This window comes from Acinonyx jubatus, chromosome B4 (assembly GCF_027475565.1).
Source record: "Acinonyx jubatus isolate Ajub_Pintada_27869175 chromosome B4, VMU_Ajub_asm_v1.0, whole genome shotgun sequence".
NCBI lineage: Eukaryota > Metazoa > Chordata > Mammalia > Carnivora > Felidae > Acinonyx > Acinonyx jubatus.
In genome coordinates this window covers 135,112,892-135,128,661 of record NC_069387.1, presented here as the reverse complement: position 1 = coordinate 135,128,661, position 15,770 = coordinate 135,112,892, and the positions used below count along the sequence as shown (strand labels likewise).

Genomic DNA, 15,770 nt, shown 5'->3' with positions numbered 1-15,770 from the left:
GTCGTTGTGGAGCCCTGAGGCCAGGCTCAAACTCACCAACTGTGAGATCGTGACCTGATCCGAAATCAAGAGCTGGACACTTAACTGAGCTCCCCAATAACCCCTTAAATTGTTTATTTTTAGTTCTATTTTATATTCTGAATATTTATATACACAAAAATACCTAACTCACAAAAGTACAGCTCCTTTTGTACATTTTCCATGTAATCAGCCCCCACGTCAAGAAACAGAACATGTTCTATGGTCCCTGCTCACACCCACTTTAAGTGAAAGACGCGATTCAACATTTGCTGATATTTAAAAGTTCCCTATGTGAACCATACCTGGGGTATCGTTGAAACAAAAACCAGAGGGCACAAGCGACGTTCATTTATCCATTCAACAAATTAAAAAAAAAAATTTTTTTTAAGTTTATTTATTTTGAGAGACGCAGAGACAGGGGCAGTGGGGGAGGGCAGAGAGAGAGAGGGAGAGAGAGAATCCCAAGCAGGCTCCTTGCTGCCAGTGCAGAGCCCGACGCGGGGCTGGAACCCACGAAACCTTGAGATCATGACCTGAGCTGAAACCAAGAGTCGAAGTCGAACTGACAGAGCCACCCACGCGCCCCCACTCAACAGATATTTTCTGACACCCGTCCTGGGCTGGATACCGGGGTAAAGACCGTGAGCTGATCCAGTGCTGGTCCTATGGCACAGTCTATGGAGGTGACCGTGAGGGGAGAGGTGGAGCTGATGATGAAGCAGGTAAGAACACAAACGCATTGGCCAAAACTAACCAGAAGGCTTACCGGTTGACGGTGGGCCTTGAAGCCAAGCTCAGTGGAGACGAGGGGATTTCAGGCCCCGGGGTGGTGGTAGTGGGGGGGCGGGGGAGGACAGCATCAGCAAAGGGGAGGCAGGGGGAGCAGGCAGGGGTATGACCATTGGAGTTGCCAGCCTGGCAGCCCTCGGCAAGTCTCATTTCCCGTTTCTACCAGCCCGAAGCCCAGCTGTCCAGACTCAGAACTGGTGGCCATAGCCCTCAGGCCGGTGTCCTCATTTTACAGGAAGGGACACAGACCCAGAGGAGTATAGAGGCCTGCCGATGGCCAAACACGTGCTTCATGACCTCTCTTGCCCCACACTTCGGTACAGAGTGCCCCCCACCCCACCCCCAGGCCTGGCTCTGAGGGCACAGTGGGGCCAGACACGGGCCCAGGGGCCCCAAACCAGCAGTGAGGCCTGAAGCAGGGTCCAGACCACCCATTTCCTCCCCCAGGCTATTATGCCCCATGGTCCCAGGCCTCCTTACTGCCTCGTCCAAGAGGCTTTCCTGCTTCCTATCAGGCCTCCGGTCCATTTTGTTTTTTTTTAACGTTTATTTATTTTTGAGACAGAGAGAGACAGAGCATGAACGGGGTAGGGTCAGAGAGAGAGGGAGACACAGAATCTGAAACAGGCTCCAGGCTCCGAGCGGTCAGCACAGAGCCCGACGCGGGGCTCGAACTCACGGACAGCGAGATCATGACCTGAGCCGAAGTCGGACGCTTAACCGACTGAGCCACCCAGGCACCCCTCTGGTCCATTCTTAATACATTCCTCCCACATTCATTTACAGGGCGTCCGCCATGTCTCCACAGTGTTCTAGGTACCAGCTGTGAGCTGTGCAGGAATCAGACACTGAACCAGAATTCATAGCTATGCAGTGTGATGTCCCCGGAGGTGCGTGCTGTGCTGTGAAGACAAATAAAGCAGGGTAAGGGACTAGAGGCGGAGGGAAAGCAGGGTTTCAGGTGAGATGGTCAGGAAAGGTGCCACGGGGACCTGAGGGAAATGAGGGAACAGGTTTCACAACGATGGGGGAGAAGAGCACAGCTGATCCTTGAGGGATGTGGGGCTTCAGGGGTGCCATCCCCCACGCAGGTGAGAATCCCCGTGTAACTTCTGACTCCCCCCAAACTGGACCGCCCGGTGCTAACCGATGGCACCGTCGCAATGTGTGTTAGGTTTGTGTTATGTATTCCACGTGTCTGTGTATGTATTTGCATACTGAATTCTTACAATACGGTAAGCTAGAGGAAAGGAAATGTTAAGAAAATCACAAGGAAAATACATTTATAGTACTGTACTGTTTTTCTCGAAAAATATCTTCCTGTAAGTGGACCCTAGTCGTTCACACAGTTCACATACCCGGGGGTGTTCAAGGGTCAACAGCACTTGGGCGGGCGGGGCGGGGCCTGGAGGCAGGACTTCCCTAGAGGGGTCAGAGCTGAGACCCCATCCCCACCCCAGCATGGTCTCTCCATTTCTACCTCCCCCTAGAAGTGAGCTGGCAGGCGTGGGTGCCCGCGGAGGCCTCTGGCTGCTTCTCCCTCTATCAGCGGGGGCCAGCTCACCAGGGGCGCCTGGCTGGACCTTGGCCTTCATCAGGATCATATGCACAGCCGACCTCGTACCTCCCTACTTCTCAATCCCCTCATACCTAGTCAACACTCAGGGAGATACCCCCATTGTACAGCTGAGGAAACCGAGGCTCAGAGCCTTTCTCAACACCCTGCACTGCACTCGGGCCAAGGACTCAGCGCGGGGAGGGAAGCGCTTTGCCTCGTGGCCCCTTTGACACTTCTTTATGGGGAGGGATGAATTCTTCCTGGGTTCCGCGGAGGATGCTCCCGGAACTGGACGGAGAGAAGAGAGTGGCAACGGCGGACGGAAGTGACAAAGTGTGGTCTCGAGGGACAGGGGGTGGGGAGGGTGATGGGAGGGCAGAGGGGGCGCAGAATAGGCCCCGAAGGGGTGATGGGAGGGGCTCAAGGACGCCAAAGTGCTGGATGATGTTTGCGGGCGGGGGACGGCCGCGGGGGTTGGGCCTGGAGGAGGTGGGCGCAGGGGCTGAGGGCCCGGGGAGGAACAGCAGACGAAGCGCGGGAGGTCGAAGCGGGCTCAGGGCGGCGGCTGTGGGTAGAGAGCCGCTAGAGAGTGTCGGAGGTGGGCGGGGCCGGAGCGGCCGCGGTCGGTGGGGGTGGGGAAGGAACCCCGCCGTCCAGGCTCGGGGCCCTGGAAGCCCGGCCTGGGGCGGGGCCTCATCGGTCGGGGGCAGGGCCTACCGGCCCTGGGAGGGTGGGAGGTGGGGCGAGCAGCGCCGGGGGGCGGGACAGGACTTGCCGGGAGGGGGCGGGGTCTGGAGGGCCGGAGGCGGGGCGGGAAACGGCCGGGGGGCGGGGTCTAGCAGAAGGCGGTGTGGGGGCGGGGCCCGGCGGGCCGGGGGCGGGGCGGGGCCGGGCCGGGGCCGGGGCGGGGCCGGGGCGGGCGGTGGCCCGGAGGCGCGCGGGCGGCCGCGGCGGCGCGGATCTGAGCTCGTTTCCCCGGAGTCGGCAGGCGGGCGGCGGCGACGGCGACGGCGGCGGCGACGCGCACAAAGGCGGATTGTGGCTTCACTGGTGCTCGCGGCAGGCGGCGCCGGGGCGGGGGCGGCGGGGCGCGCCGGGGGCCCCGGCGGGCGCGGCGCGGGCGATGAGCCGGGGCCCGGCATGGCCTCTGCGCGGCCGCCGGGCCGGGCCTGCGCCTCGGCGCCCGCGGCCGCGGGGCTCCGGGCCGGGCCGCCCGCCCTCGCCGCCGCCGCCGCCGCCACCTCCCCCGAGCCTGCGGGCGGCGCCGAGGCCGAGGAGCGCTCGCTGCAGCGCATGCTGCGCGCCATAGCGGAGGAGCGCGGCCGTCTCAGCCTGCGCCGGGAGGTCTGCGGCCTCGGTGAGTGGGGTGGGCCGGGGCCGCCAGCGCCGCGGGTGTGCGCGCCTCGGTCTGTGCGTGCGACCCTGTCTCTGAGCCTGTCTCGGTCTCTCTGTGTCTCCGTCTCTGCGCCTCCGTCCGTCTCTGCGTGCGTCTCGGACTCTGGGTCTTTCGGTCTCCGCGTCTCTCTCCGCCTCTGCGTGCGTCTCTGTCTCTGGGTGTCTCCGTCTCTGCGCCTGTCTCCGTCTCTCTGTTAACGTCTCTGCGTGTGTCTCTATGCGTGTGTCTGTCTCTGTGTCTCTGGCTCTGCCTGTCGTGGCCTCCTCCATGCGCCCCCCAGGTCTCCACGTATGGGTTTTTCCTGTGTCCCTGTGTGTTGGTCTCTGATTTTGGTCCCAACAGCGGCTCTGCACACTCACGTCTCTGTGTCTCTTCCTCTTTCCCGGGTCACTCGGTGTCTCCCTCTGTCTGTCCCTTCGAGTGTGTCTGTCCATCCTTCTCCTTCCTCTCCGGGGTTGTGACAGGTCCCTTCCTTCTCTAGGAAGCCCTCCCCGGAGCTTCGGTGCCGCTGCAGGGAGTGTGGGCGTGGGATCTGGGGAGACCCTTAGCCCATCACCAGGCGGGGGCGGAACAGGCCCCCAGTGGGCTCTGGGCCGACCTCCCTGCCAGCGTGTCCGGGCCACCGTCCCCCGCTTCCTGAAGCCTTTGTCTTCCCGCACCTCTCCACACTGCCATTTCTTCCTCTCCCATTAGCTCCAACTGGGGACCTGTTGGGCCTTGCCCCCCCCCCCCTTCCCTGAACCCACCTACTCAGCGGAGGGAGCAGGGACTGCCGCCTCTCTGGGTGTGATCCTGCTTAGCTGAGGCCCTGAGTCCTACCTCTGCTGGTGGGGTGGGGTGGGGGGCACCTGGTATTGTTTGGAAAGGCCTGGGGCTGAAGGTGTGGGTGGGGTCTCCCGGAGTGGCTGGGTATGAGGTAATCACTACTGTTGGATCCTGCCCGACCCGAGCCGAGGAGCCCCCTTCCTTGTAGTGTGTGGTTGTCATTTTTTTTCCCATGAAAAGACCCCTCCCTTCTTCGTGCCGGCATGATTTCATACCACATTGTCAGCCAACACCCCCCCCCCAATCTGAGCTGGGAGTTTCAGAGGGGGTGACAGCGTTGTGAAGGAGGGGATGCCAGCCTTGGAGATTCTACCCTTGCCCCCTTCCTTCACCACTGGGGAGTCCCAAAGTGCCAACATATCCCCTCTAAGGTCACACAGCAGCAGGGACATGGCACCCCTAGGGGTCCGGGCCCCTCAGCAGGCCACACCCTGAGTCTAGAGAGGAGAGGAAATGAATCCGAATCCTCGTTTTTTTTTTTTGTAGTTACCTTAGCAGAAGACTACGTGTCCCCTCAGGAAGCAGGTCCCAGCCCAGCCTGCCCCAGGAATGACCTTTCCTGGAGCGAGGGTGGGGTGCCTTGGAAGTAGGGACGGGCCAGGAAATGGGTTTCTCAGGTTTCTTTTCTGATAAGGCGTCAAGACTCAGTGTTGAGCAGACATTGAGGGATCCTCATGAGTTCATTCTGGCGTTCACTGAGCACCTACTGTGTGCCAGGCTGCGTGCCAGGCCCACCTGCCACCTGGCCCAAGATGTCTGGGATGGGAGGGGTCTGACGGACCATCTGCTCCAAGCCCCTCCGCCCAGTTTGCTCCCAAGCTCCAGGCAGCCCCTCCCCACCTCTCTGAGCACCTTCTCTCCTCTGCCAGGCCCCGCCCCCAGGAGCCCAGGGGGCCATTCCCTGAGGCCGATCCTAATGAATTCTAGCGCCTGACATTTCCGGAGCTGCTCACCCTGTGCCGGGGCCTTTATGCGCTCTGTCAGTTCCATTCTGACTTGGCCCGATAGGAGTGTCATCTCCGTTTCACAGATGAGCAGGAGGTCCTGGGAGGGGGGAGGCTTGCCCAGGGAAAGCCAGTGAGGAGGTGGCAGAGCTGGGGTTGACCTGTGGCCAGTCTGACAGCAGAGCCTGCCGTGTCCGTCCACTGCTCCCCAGACGTCCCTGGCCAGGCCTCGCCGTGCCTGTCGCCCTGCATCTGGGGAGGAGAAATGCCCCGTAGTTCCCGTGTCTCCTCTCCGGGCACGCGGTCCCCACTGCCACACCCTTCCCCCCTCCCCTCCTCCCTCCTGCCTTACCCACCCCCCAACCCCCGTCCTGAACTCCTGAACTCCTGAACTCCTGAACTCTGTCCCTGTGGTGCTCTGATGCTCTGTGCTTTTATGCCCGCTCTCTTCTCCTCCCGGAAGGCCACCCCCACTCCCCTGCTCCACGCACACCTACAGGGGTCTCTCCAGGCCTCAGCTCCAATGCCACCACCCTAGTGGCCCCACCTCCCCTTCCTGTGCCACTGCCTAGGCTCTTTGTGCCCGATGCATGTCTTCTGGATCATCAGGCTGATTGTGGCGCTGTAATAGTCTGTGTGACCGTGTCCCCGGTTAGCAAGCGAGCCCCTTGAGGCCACTGCCCAGTCTGTGACTCCTCAGTGCCCAGCACAGGGCACGTGCAGAGCAGGTACCCAGTAAACATTTAGCAGCACCAGGGAGAGGCTTTCTGGATGAGTAAATAAGGGTATGGGTGTATAGAGAGTAGAATCCTAGCCTCTTAGAAGGGTGCACTTTGTCGCTCTTTCATTTTTCACGAGACAAATGCTGTGTTCAGAGAGGGCCAAGCTGAATAGTGACCTAATGCCAGAGTAGAGTCAGGACCCAGTGGGTGGCCTGCCCACCCAGAACGCCGCCCCCAAAGAACCTTCGCGTGTCCCGCAGATCGCCCGGCCCTTTCTTCTCCACTTCACAGCTGTGACAACCTGTTACGTTCCTGCATTTAAACCTCCCAGATTGTTGCCGTGGTTGTTCAATTAAAGCTGAGGCTCTTGAGAACCATGCCATGTTCTCTGAGGTTGTTTTGAAGGTGTGAGGGAGCCTCTGGTGGAGACGCTTGACCCTAGACACACTGTTGTCATTTCTGAGTCACAGCGTCTGTCTAAGATGGGAGAAAGCGACTGCTTCTCCCCCCCTCCCCCCCGCCCCACGGATTGTCACTTGGCTGTGATGATGAAAGGCACCTCGTGGATCCAAACCTGTCTTTTGAATCTTCTCTTCAGCCGCGTCTGCCGCGGAGACGTGCTTTGCGGGTCAGGCAGGGGGATCGGGCCTGGTCCTGCCTGCTCGTGCCTGGTGGGAGGGCACCGCTGAGTAGGGGAGAGAAGCCGGGTGCGCAGGTGACTCAGCCGGAGGAGAGACCCTGCTGGAAGCAGCCAGGGCTGTGGCTCCTCCGAGCAGGATTGTAGGGTTTTATCCACAGGAAGCTGCTTGGGATTCCAGGCAGCTCCAGGGATTCAGATTCTCGGGCTGAATCTGAATTCAGATTCTCAGGCTGAATCTGTTGTGTGATGCAGACATCTGGACCAGAAGCGGATCTAGCCTGACGCCTCCTCCCGGGGCTTGGGCTCTCTCCCGGGCCCTGGACGTCAGCTGAAGCGTCCCGTACCGGGAAGGCTCCCTCTCAACAGAGGCAGCACCCTGCTGACGTTCAATGGGGCCGCGTGGACTTGACCTGGCCCCGGGGTCTGGTGTGCACCGTGGACAGGCGCTGGGAGGGGAGGGGCCTACATCGTGCTGAATGTCTTTGGGCTCTGCCTGGGCCGAACACCTTTCAGAGCGGCTCTGCCTGGACCGATGTCCCCTTTTAGGTGGCCTAGGGCATTCTCTCTCTGGCCGGGAGTGCTGGGGGCGGGGGGGCGGGGAGAGGAGTGTTCCGTGTTCACTGTTTCCTTTTATTCTTGAAATCGTCCTATAAGGTGGGTATCGGTACGCTCTTCTCTTTGTCCTGAGGACCAGATGCAGGTTTCGAGGTGAAGTAACGTGTCCCCGGGTCCGTGGCTCGTAAGTGGCAGGATGTGTCTGAGCCTTAGCTCTCAGCGGCGTTGGGACCCACCCATACCTGTCCTCAGGGTGCTGGTGGTCCAGTCGTCACAGGTGTGTGCAGGTGGATTGAGGAAGGGCCCAGGTGGAGGCATGAGAGGTTCCCTCAGGGGCCACAGAGGAGGGAGCCACCACGGCTGCTCAGGGGGATTGTGCAGTGTGGGGCCTTTGAGAGGGGCCACGGCAGGGCAGGACTTGCCTGGGCGGAGGGGGGGAGGCTGGCCCGGCTGGAAGGAGAGTGGAGGCTGCAGCAGTGGTCTGGGCCCTGGGCCCGGCCTCGGGGGGTTTTGTGGCCATTGACTTGGGCTGCCTGCCCTGTGCCCGTCGCACGGCAGCTGCAGTCATGCCCATGGGGGTAGAGTCTGTTGGCACCCCATTTTGCAGGTGAGAAAAGCAAGCTTCGGGAAGCCAGGCGACTCACCCAAAGTCATGTCGCTGGGAGGTGGCAGAAGTGGGATTTGGGGCGTTCCAGCTGCGGCCCGTCAGATGCCGGTAGCCATCCTGCAGGGGGTTCGTGGAATGAGCCAGAAGGAATGAAGTGGGGAAACTGCCTTCCAGGGAGCCTGCCAGCCTGGCCCTTTCCCATTTTGCTGGGTGCGGCGTCGCTGGGCATCGGTGGGGGGGGGGGGGGGGTGCGGGGCGGGGGTTTAGCGGGAGGTGTGGCTGGGAGGGAAGACTGGGGGCTGAGCCTCTGTGAAGTGGCGACCCAGAGTCTGTGGCGTCACGGGAATTGCAGAAGTGACAGCTTCACGGGCAGCGTGAGGAGCAAACGAGACAGGGCAGGTCCAGACCCTACACGGAGTCGGACCCCAGCCTTGCTTTTGCTGTTGCTGCTACAGAGGATACAGAGCACCCGGGCCGGTGCCCGTGCATGGAATTGGGGTTGTGCTTGTGCGGTCCCTGAGGACAGTTCCCCGGGGTTCCCTGGGGCCCCACGCCCTCCAGCCCAACCGAGGCAGGCTGGGCCGGGTCTGGGCCCGTGCTGTGGGGAGGAAGTGTAACCGTTTGCGTGGTGAGCAGTGCCTCTTTCGGTTCCTGGGCCTATTTTTAAGGCCTGTGGGTTCCGGCCTCTGTCCGTTTCTGGGGCTGGAGGAGGCCGCCCTGTGGTCTCTCCTGAGGCAGGGACTCTGTGTCCTTTCAGGGAAACCTGAGGACTTTGGACCTCACACTTCGGAGACCAAGCAAGGGGCGCCTGAGGGCTCAGTCGGTGGAGCGTCCGATTTTGGCTCAGGTCATGATCTCGCGGTTCAGGAGTTCGAGCCCCACATCGGGCTCGCTGCTGTCAGCACAGAGCCCACTTTGGATCCTCTGTTTCCCCCTCCCCGCCCCTCCCCCACCTGTGTGCGCGCGCGCACTGTCTCTCTCTCTCTCTTTCAAAAATAAATACACATTAAAAATAAATAAATAAATGAGGAGACCAAGGGTCACATCTGCAGGGCTGTCTCTGCAAGGCAAGAGTGTGAGAGGTTGTGTGGCCTGCCCAGGGTGGGTGCCGTGGCCATATTTGCCTCCTTCCCTGAGCCTGGAAGCCTCGGGAATACCCTCTGAGCCGTGAGGCCACTCGGGAGAATCCGCACGCAGGATACTTGTTAAAAAAACAGCCTCAGACGCCCAAAACCAAAATTTTTTTTTTCCATTGAAAAAGTGTTCCACGCACATTACAGAAACTGGAAAATTTAAGAGGATGGGAAAAAAATCACAGTTCCAATCACGCAGAGACGACCGTCAACTTTGCAAAGGCTTGCTTTCCAATCCTTCTAAAGCCTTCTTAAGGAATACTCGACATTCCAGACACAAAGTTTCCTAGTCACGCTTTCTTACTCAAAACTCCTGAAGCATCTTCCGTGTTGTTCAAACGAAACACCGTCGCAACGACCGCAAGGTCATTGGGTGGCTGTGCCCTCGTTTCCTGGATTGGTCTTACCTCGTGGGAAACTTAGCTTGGATCCAGGTTTTCAGCCGGCCTCCTGGTTTGGGCTCAGGCAGCAGAACGTCCTGTGGGTCACAGCCCGGCCTGGGGAAGCCGGATGGACAGGAAGGATCCGGAAGTCCACCGGCCCGACCCTGTGTCTGCACAGACAGCGGGGTGAGGCTCAGAGAGGACCCTGCCACAGGTGGACCACAAGGGGCAGGGTGCCTGATCTGACCCACCTGTAGCCCCCCGCACAGGTGAGAGAGAGAGCTGATTAGCGACAGGGCAGAGGCAGAGGCTCCCTTATTTTCCGTTTGCAGTGACACGGCCAGGACGTGTGAGGGGGAGAAGCTCAAGTGCACCCCTTTCAGGGCCCCCGTCGGCTACAGACGGGGGCTGGGATGTTGCTTTTGGACCTACAGGTAAGGGGTTGGAGCGGCTGCAGTTGAGCCCGCAGCGGTGGGGGCCAAGGTCGGGGGCCACCCAGCTTGGAAGGAGCCTTTGCCCAGCCCAGGCTGGGCGGCAGGAGCATCAGCTCAGTTAGAGAGGGACCCCCTCCTTTTAAAAAGGGAGTCCTGGGGCGCCCGAGTGGCTCAGTCGGTTAAGCGTCTGACTCTGGCTCAGGTCACGGTCTCACGGTCTGTGGCTTCGGGCCCCGCGTCGGGCTCTGTGCTGACAGCTCGGAGCCTGGAGCCTGCTTCGGATTCTGTGTCTCCCTCTCTCTCTGCCCCTCCCCTTCTCACGCACACTCGCTCTCTCTCTCTCTCTCTCTCTCAAGAACGAATAAACATTTAAACAAATTAAAAAATATATATATACATATATATTTCCCTCCCTTGAATGACCTGCAAATACTTGAAAAATGTCTGTTGGCAAAGCAGAGAAGAGGGGGCTTAGTTTTCACGTTTTTGCCTTGTTGGAGTTGTTGTTCCTGTTTGCTTTTGGATGTGCTTTGAAAAATCTTGAAAAACGCCTTTTAGACTTGGGTTTCTTAAGACAGTGTGGAGGCAGGATCCTCTCCCTCCCTCGCCCCTGCCTGCGTCTGGCCTCACCCTGTCTGCTGGAGATCTGCGCCTCTCTGTGGCCCTTGGGGGGGGGCTCTCCGGCCGCTTCCTGACCCCTTGACAGAATCAGCGCCCCTGCCACTCGGCCAGCCCCACTAGTCCCTTGCCGCTGCTGTCCCTGCTCTGTGTGTGGCCGCCCCTCCCTCGCCCCCGCCCTGCCAGGCTCCCCCTTCCCTCCTGGGCTGTCAGTGCTGTGGCAGCTCAAGGTGGGCTGACCAGCCCAGGGAGGGGGTGGCGGGGGTGGTGTGGGTGATGGGTGGATGGGTAGGTATCCAAGGGGTGCTGGGGAGGGGTGTCCCTTGAGGGGGCCTTCCTCACGGAACTGTCTGCCTGGCAGAGACCAAGAGCGGGGAAGAGGGCAGAGAAGATTCAGAATTTAATTTTTCCCAAGTGCTGTGCTGCTTTGGGGAAACCACTGCGGCTCTCTGTTCTCCTTGCAGGGTAGGACCGATTTTGTTGTGCCTCCACCTAGGGCAGAGGTCAGCCTCCAGACCCAGAGTGTCGGAGAGTGTCACGGAGGCTGCCTGTGACAGGCGACAGAGCCCGGGGTCGAATCCAGACTGTGGGCAAGGCCCTTCTCTCCTCTGGCTCTCAGTGTCCTCTTGCATCAAGTGAGGGAAGGGAGGTTGACCTGGAGCAGCGTTCTCAGCCCGCAGTGCCCGGACGTGTGTTCACCAGGCCACAACGCCACTGCCTGAAACCGAGCAGGGCCACTGACACCGCCTCAGGGAGCTCGGTGCCACTGGGGTGCCGTGGCTCAGGCCGGCAGGAATGAGATGGGAAGAGGCAGAAATGGGAAGCGTCACGGATCCCACCCCCCAACAAGGCGGAAACGAGGACCCTGTCCTTCTGCCACCCGGGGCCCCGGCCTCGCCCTCAGGCTGCAGCCTTCATGACCAGCAGGTCCCCAGCTGCGTTTGCGGGGCCTCCCTGGGTGATGCCAACACGGTGCCACCTGCCCGATTTCAGATTCCTCCCGACCCCAGGAGGAGAGGAGCGGCCCCCAAGCGGCGGGGCTCCGTGCAGCTGCAGGGCGCAGGGGTGCGGGCCTGTCTGCGCAGAGGCGCTGCGCCCGGAGCCCGCCGGGGAGGCCACGAAGCCCGCTTGCTCCCGCAGAGGGTGGGAGCCAGAGCAGCCACGGCCCCGTACAACCCTGTGGCGAGGGGTGTTCGCCCCCCGTTGGCAGGAGAAAACGGTGAGGCCCTGAGAGGCCGGGGGCGCTTTGCTCAGGGTCGTGGAGCAGCGAGGGTGGGACTCCAGGCTGTGGCCTGTGCGCTCTCGCGCTCAGACGCGCCGTCTCCCCAAGGGGAGGCGTTTGGCACCCACTCACCCCGTGGCCTTGCCCGGTCTGGTGTGTGAGCAGGAGCCGGGCCGCCTGGTTTCCACAGTGAGGGGAAGGGGATCGCGACATGGAGACAGATGTGGGACTGGCCCCTCCTGAGCCCGCGGCTGTGCGGCCCGGGGCCCTGACCCAGACCTGGGGGGGAGGGGGGGGCGGGGAGGGAGCAGGCCCCCCGGGGGGCTGGGGAGGGTGCGTTGGGCGCGTCTGTGCGCTAGGGGACGTTGGCATTGGTGCGCAGAATGGATGCTGTCATGTGGCCTTGAGTCCCTCTCGCCAGGCTGTGTGTCCGCAGGGATACAGTGCTTGGAGCGGGCGGGCTGTGGACGCCTTGCAGGGCTGACCTAGGCCTCTGGGGCTCTGTGACCTGCCCCCACCCGGGTAGCCTGTGGAGGTGGGGCCCTGGGCCGTGGCCAGGGCCACGAGCAAGTGGTCTCCTGCCCAGGCAGCGGGGTGGGGCGCAGGTGGGCGCGAGGGTGGCCGGTCACAGCTCCGGTCTGGGATGGGGCACCTTGCGCGTGTGTCGGGGAGCCTCGGTGACCCTGCAGATCCGCAGCTTGTCTCATAGGCTCTGTTTTAATGTGTCAGAGCGAAGCAGTGAGTCAGGAGTTCGAACAAGGCCACAGCAATGACGAGCTCACAGGAGATGGAGCTTTGAATGTGCGGCTACTCTTGGGCCATAAGTGCTCCGGCAGGATTGAGGTATCTGGGAGCAGTTTGTGGGGAGTGAGGTGTGGCGTTGAGTGACAGTGGCCGTGGGGCATTTGCAGGCGCTGCCGTTCTGGAGAGTCCAGAGGATCGCTTTTGGGAACCTCGGGCCAAGGACCACTCGGGCGGACGCCCTGCCCCGTGAGAGCGACCTGGCGGTCAGGGTCAGGGTTTATTTTTCACTATGCCCGGGGCCTCATGCAGAGCCCGCTCTCGGAGCCGGTGCTGATCCACCCTGGCATGGATTCCAGTCCCAAGTCCCAAGGCCCATTATGGCCCTTCTGGGTAACCTGGGTCAGGTGCCTCTGTTTCCCGCACCGCGAAGTGGGTCATTAGGGAGATCCCGGATGTGACCGAGGGTTGTAAACGCGCTTCGAGGATTTCACGGCGCCGTGCATGTGTGAGAAGGGGTCGGGAGTAAAGCGCTTGCTGGTGGAGGCTCTGGGCGAGCGTCAACGCTTCCTTCCGTGGTGTCTGTCCTCTGAGCCAGCTGGAAGCCGGAGGTCGGTCATCATGACGTATTTATTTGTTGAGCCTTCGCTGGTGCCTGCTGGGGGCCCCACCCTGTGCTGGGTACTGGGTCATCCTGCCAGCAAGGTGTCTCGTCCTGGAGGGGAGGGACACCCAGGCAGGTGTGTGGAGCCGGCGTGCCGAGGCCGTGGCCTAGAGCTAGGAGCGCGGCTCGGAAGGCAGCCCCGGGCAGGAGTCTGGTCCTGCCGCCTCCTTGGAACTTGACGTCAGACGGGTGACTCGAGCTGCGAGCTTCACGTTCCTCATCAGCCGAATGGAAGCAGTGACTTTACCTCACAGGGTGTCTGAGCTGGAGTGTGCATCGGAGGCGGAAGGGATCAGGTGCTCGGGTGCAGGTGGCCTGGGGCGGTGGGGGGAGGTGACAGCTGCGGTGTCAGCACAGACAGGCTTGAGACCAGCACGGCCGGGGGCAGAGACCCTACGGTGGGGGGACTGGCAGGCTGAGGCTACCTTGGGGTTTGGCCAGGGAGGAAGGGCAGGGACCACACTGCAGACTTTGGGGGGGCTGTCTGGAGGGCCTGGCTCATATGGTGAGGAGGACGGGGACCCGGGCAAGGGTGTGGGGCCTCACCCGATCTGGCCACCTTGCATCACCGAAACCCCATGCTTCCCGGAGGACTGGCCACGCCCGTGGGATCCCTCACGTGGGGACCCGTCTGACCAGTGCTTCCCCTTCCAAGGGCCTCGTCACCACAGCCGGGCACCCCCGCAGCTCCTTTGTTTGTCTTCTGTGCCCCGAGGCAGGGTCTTCAGCTAGCTAGGAGCACTGAGAGGCACGAGTTGGTGAAAGGCCTATTGAGGGGCCACAGAGGCCTATTCATCCCGCCCCGGCTGCAGGGGTGTGCGGGTGGCCAGGGGCCAAGGTCTCCCTGGGACTCTCCCCAAAGAGGCTAGTTGACCTCCCACCTTTGGGAGGGGGCCAGGCGGAGCAGAGGCGTGCTCTCAGGAGGCCCCTCCCCACAGCAGAGAGACTCCGCCCCACTCCCTCCCCGCCCAACCCTTCAGGGCTCCCTTGGCCCCTGCCAGCATGGAGGCCCGGAGGCCCCATTCAGTGGGATCCTCTCCAGCTCTGGCTCCCACTGGGCATCTTTACCCCTGGGCCCCTTCCCCATCCGGCCTCACCGGGCATCGCCCCACAGGGGGGCCTTGAATGTTCTTCCCCTGCCCTCGCCCACTTAACCTGTAGGTTTGAGCCCTCACATGAAATCCCTCCTCGGGGGAGCCTTCCTAGTGCTCCTGACCCTTACCGAGGCAGTATTAACACTCGTGTGTGTGTGTGTGTGTGTGTGTGTGTGTGTGTGCGCGCGCGTGCGTGGCTGAGTTGTGGATAAATCCTCCCTCCCCTGATGCTCTGGGGGGCAGGGGCTGCCCCACACCCCGCACTGAGCATCCAGCCCCTACGAGTGGCACCCCATGCCTTTTGGCTCCAGATTAAGCAAGGTGTGGATGGGAGTGACCTTGGACAACCGTGTCTTCACTGGTAAATAAGACCTGCTTCACACAGTGTTAACGTCGGCAATACAAGTATTCAGCACAGTGCCCGGCACTCGGTAAACCCTCGGTGTTATTTCAGTTCAGAAGTGTTTATAAATATACGACAGAGTATGTGACAACCAGGAAGAGTCATTCCAGCACTCTGAACACGAACCACCGAACCACCGTGGGCCTTTGGTTTACTTCCTTCAGTCTGTCTTAGGCTTATTCATTTGCTTATTTGTGAGGGGGGGAGGGGAAGAGAGAGAGGGAGAGGGAGAGAGAGAATCCCAAGCAGGCTCTGCGCTCTCAGCTCAGAGCCCGAAGTGGGACTTGATCTCACAAACCATGAGGTCCTGGCCTGAGCCGAAACCCAGAGGCAGACATCTAACCGAATGAGCCACCCAGGCGCCCCTTCTGTGACTTTTAGAACAGAACACGCTCAGGGCACTGAACTCGAAGGGTATGAGGAGAGTCATCGTGAAGAAGGCCCCTTTCTCTGTAGCCCGCCTTGGGACGCCGTGGTGGCCCCAGCGAGGGCGTGAATAACGCTTGCTCACCCGCCAGCGTCCTGGGGAGGGCTTCCTGTGTATCCGCTCATTAAAACCCCCAGCAACCCCGAGAGGTGGTTTCCATTCTTACTGTGGTTTTACAGGTGGGAAACAGGGGCCTGGGGTCTGCCAGGCACCGGCCAGAACCGCTGGAGCCCGGCGCCCGCCCTCCTGTGCCTCGGAGCGCCAGCGTTCGGTCGCGGCCGGCTGTCCCGTTAGCAGGGGGGACCCCTCGGGCTGCTTTGCTGCTCACTTTATCCTAGAGACCTTTCCTCACTGGCACAGGTAGAGCTCTTTCCCTTCTCGTGGAACAGCCGCATCGCAGCCCGCTCTGTAAACGATCTCTGACCTCTGTCGTGACTTCCCTGTTGAGGGGACCATTCCAGTATTTCGCAAAGGGCTACAATTAGTTACATTATTTGGGGCAAAACCTCGGGAGGAGGATTGCTGGGTGGAAGGGATGAGCATTTGTGGTTTTTGTTCCCTGCCGTGTCCGCGGAGATCGTTACCCGTTCCCCT

The 15,770-nt window shown here is 61.1% G+C and overlaps 1 protein-coding gene and 1 long non-coding RNA gene across 5 annotated transcripts in view; one reads left to right on the top strand and one right to left on the bottom strand.

Annotated features, from left to right (window-relative positions):
• Positions 1-1,336: 1,336 nt before the first annotated feature.
• Positions 1,337-4,811, bottom strand: LOC128310992 (uncharacterized). The gene is made up of 2 exons (XR_008288902.1): positions 4,124-4,811; positions 1,337-1,712 (listed from the first exon to the last, which is right to left on the bottom strand). It is a non-coding gene; the product is annotated as an uncharacterized LOC128310992 (long non-coding RNA).
• The window catches only part of KIAA0930 (KIAA0930 ortholog), a 38,953-nt gene continuing 25,812 nt past the window's right edge, over positions 2,630-15,770 (top strand). For 2 of the 4 annotated variants that reach the window (XR_008288901.1, XM_053199505.1), the window contains exon 1: positions 3,568-3,725. Coding sequence is in view for 3 of the 4 variants with exons in the window: in XM_053199505.1 (XP_053055480.1) it covers positions 3,662-3,725 (64 nt within the window). In the remaining variant the exon portion in view is untranslated. Of the gene's footprint in view, positions 2,694-3,567; positions 3,726-8,057; positions 8,268-15,770 lie in introns of those variants that run through there. The other 2 variants (XM_053199506.1, XM_027070487.2) reach the window with 2 other exon arrangements.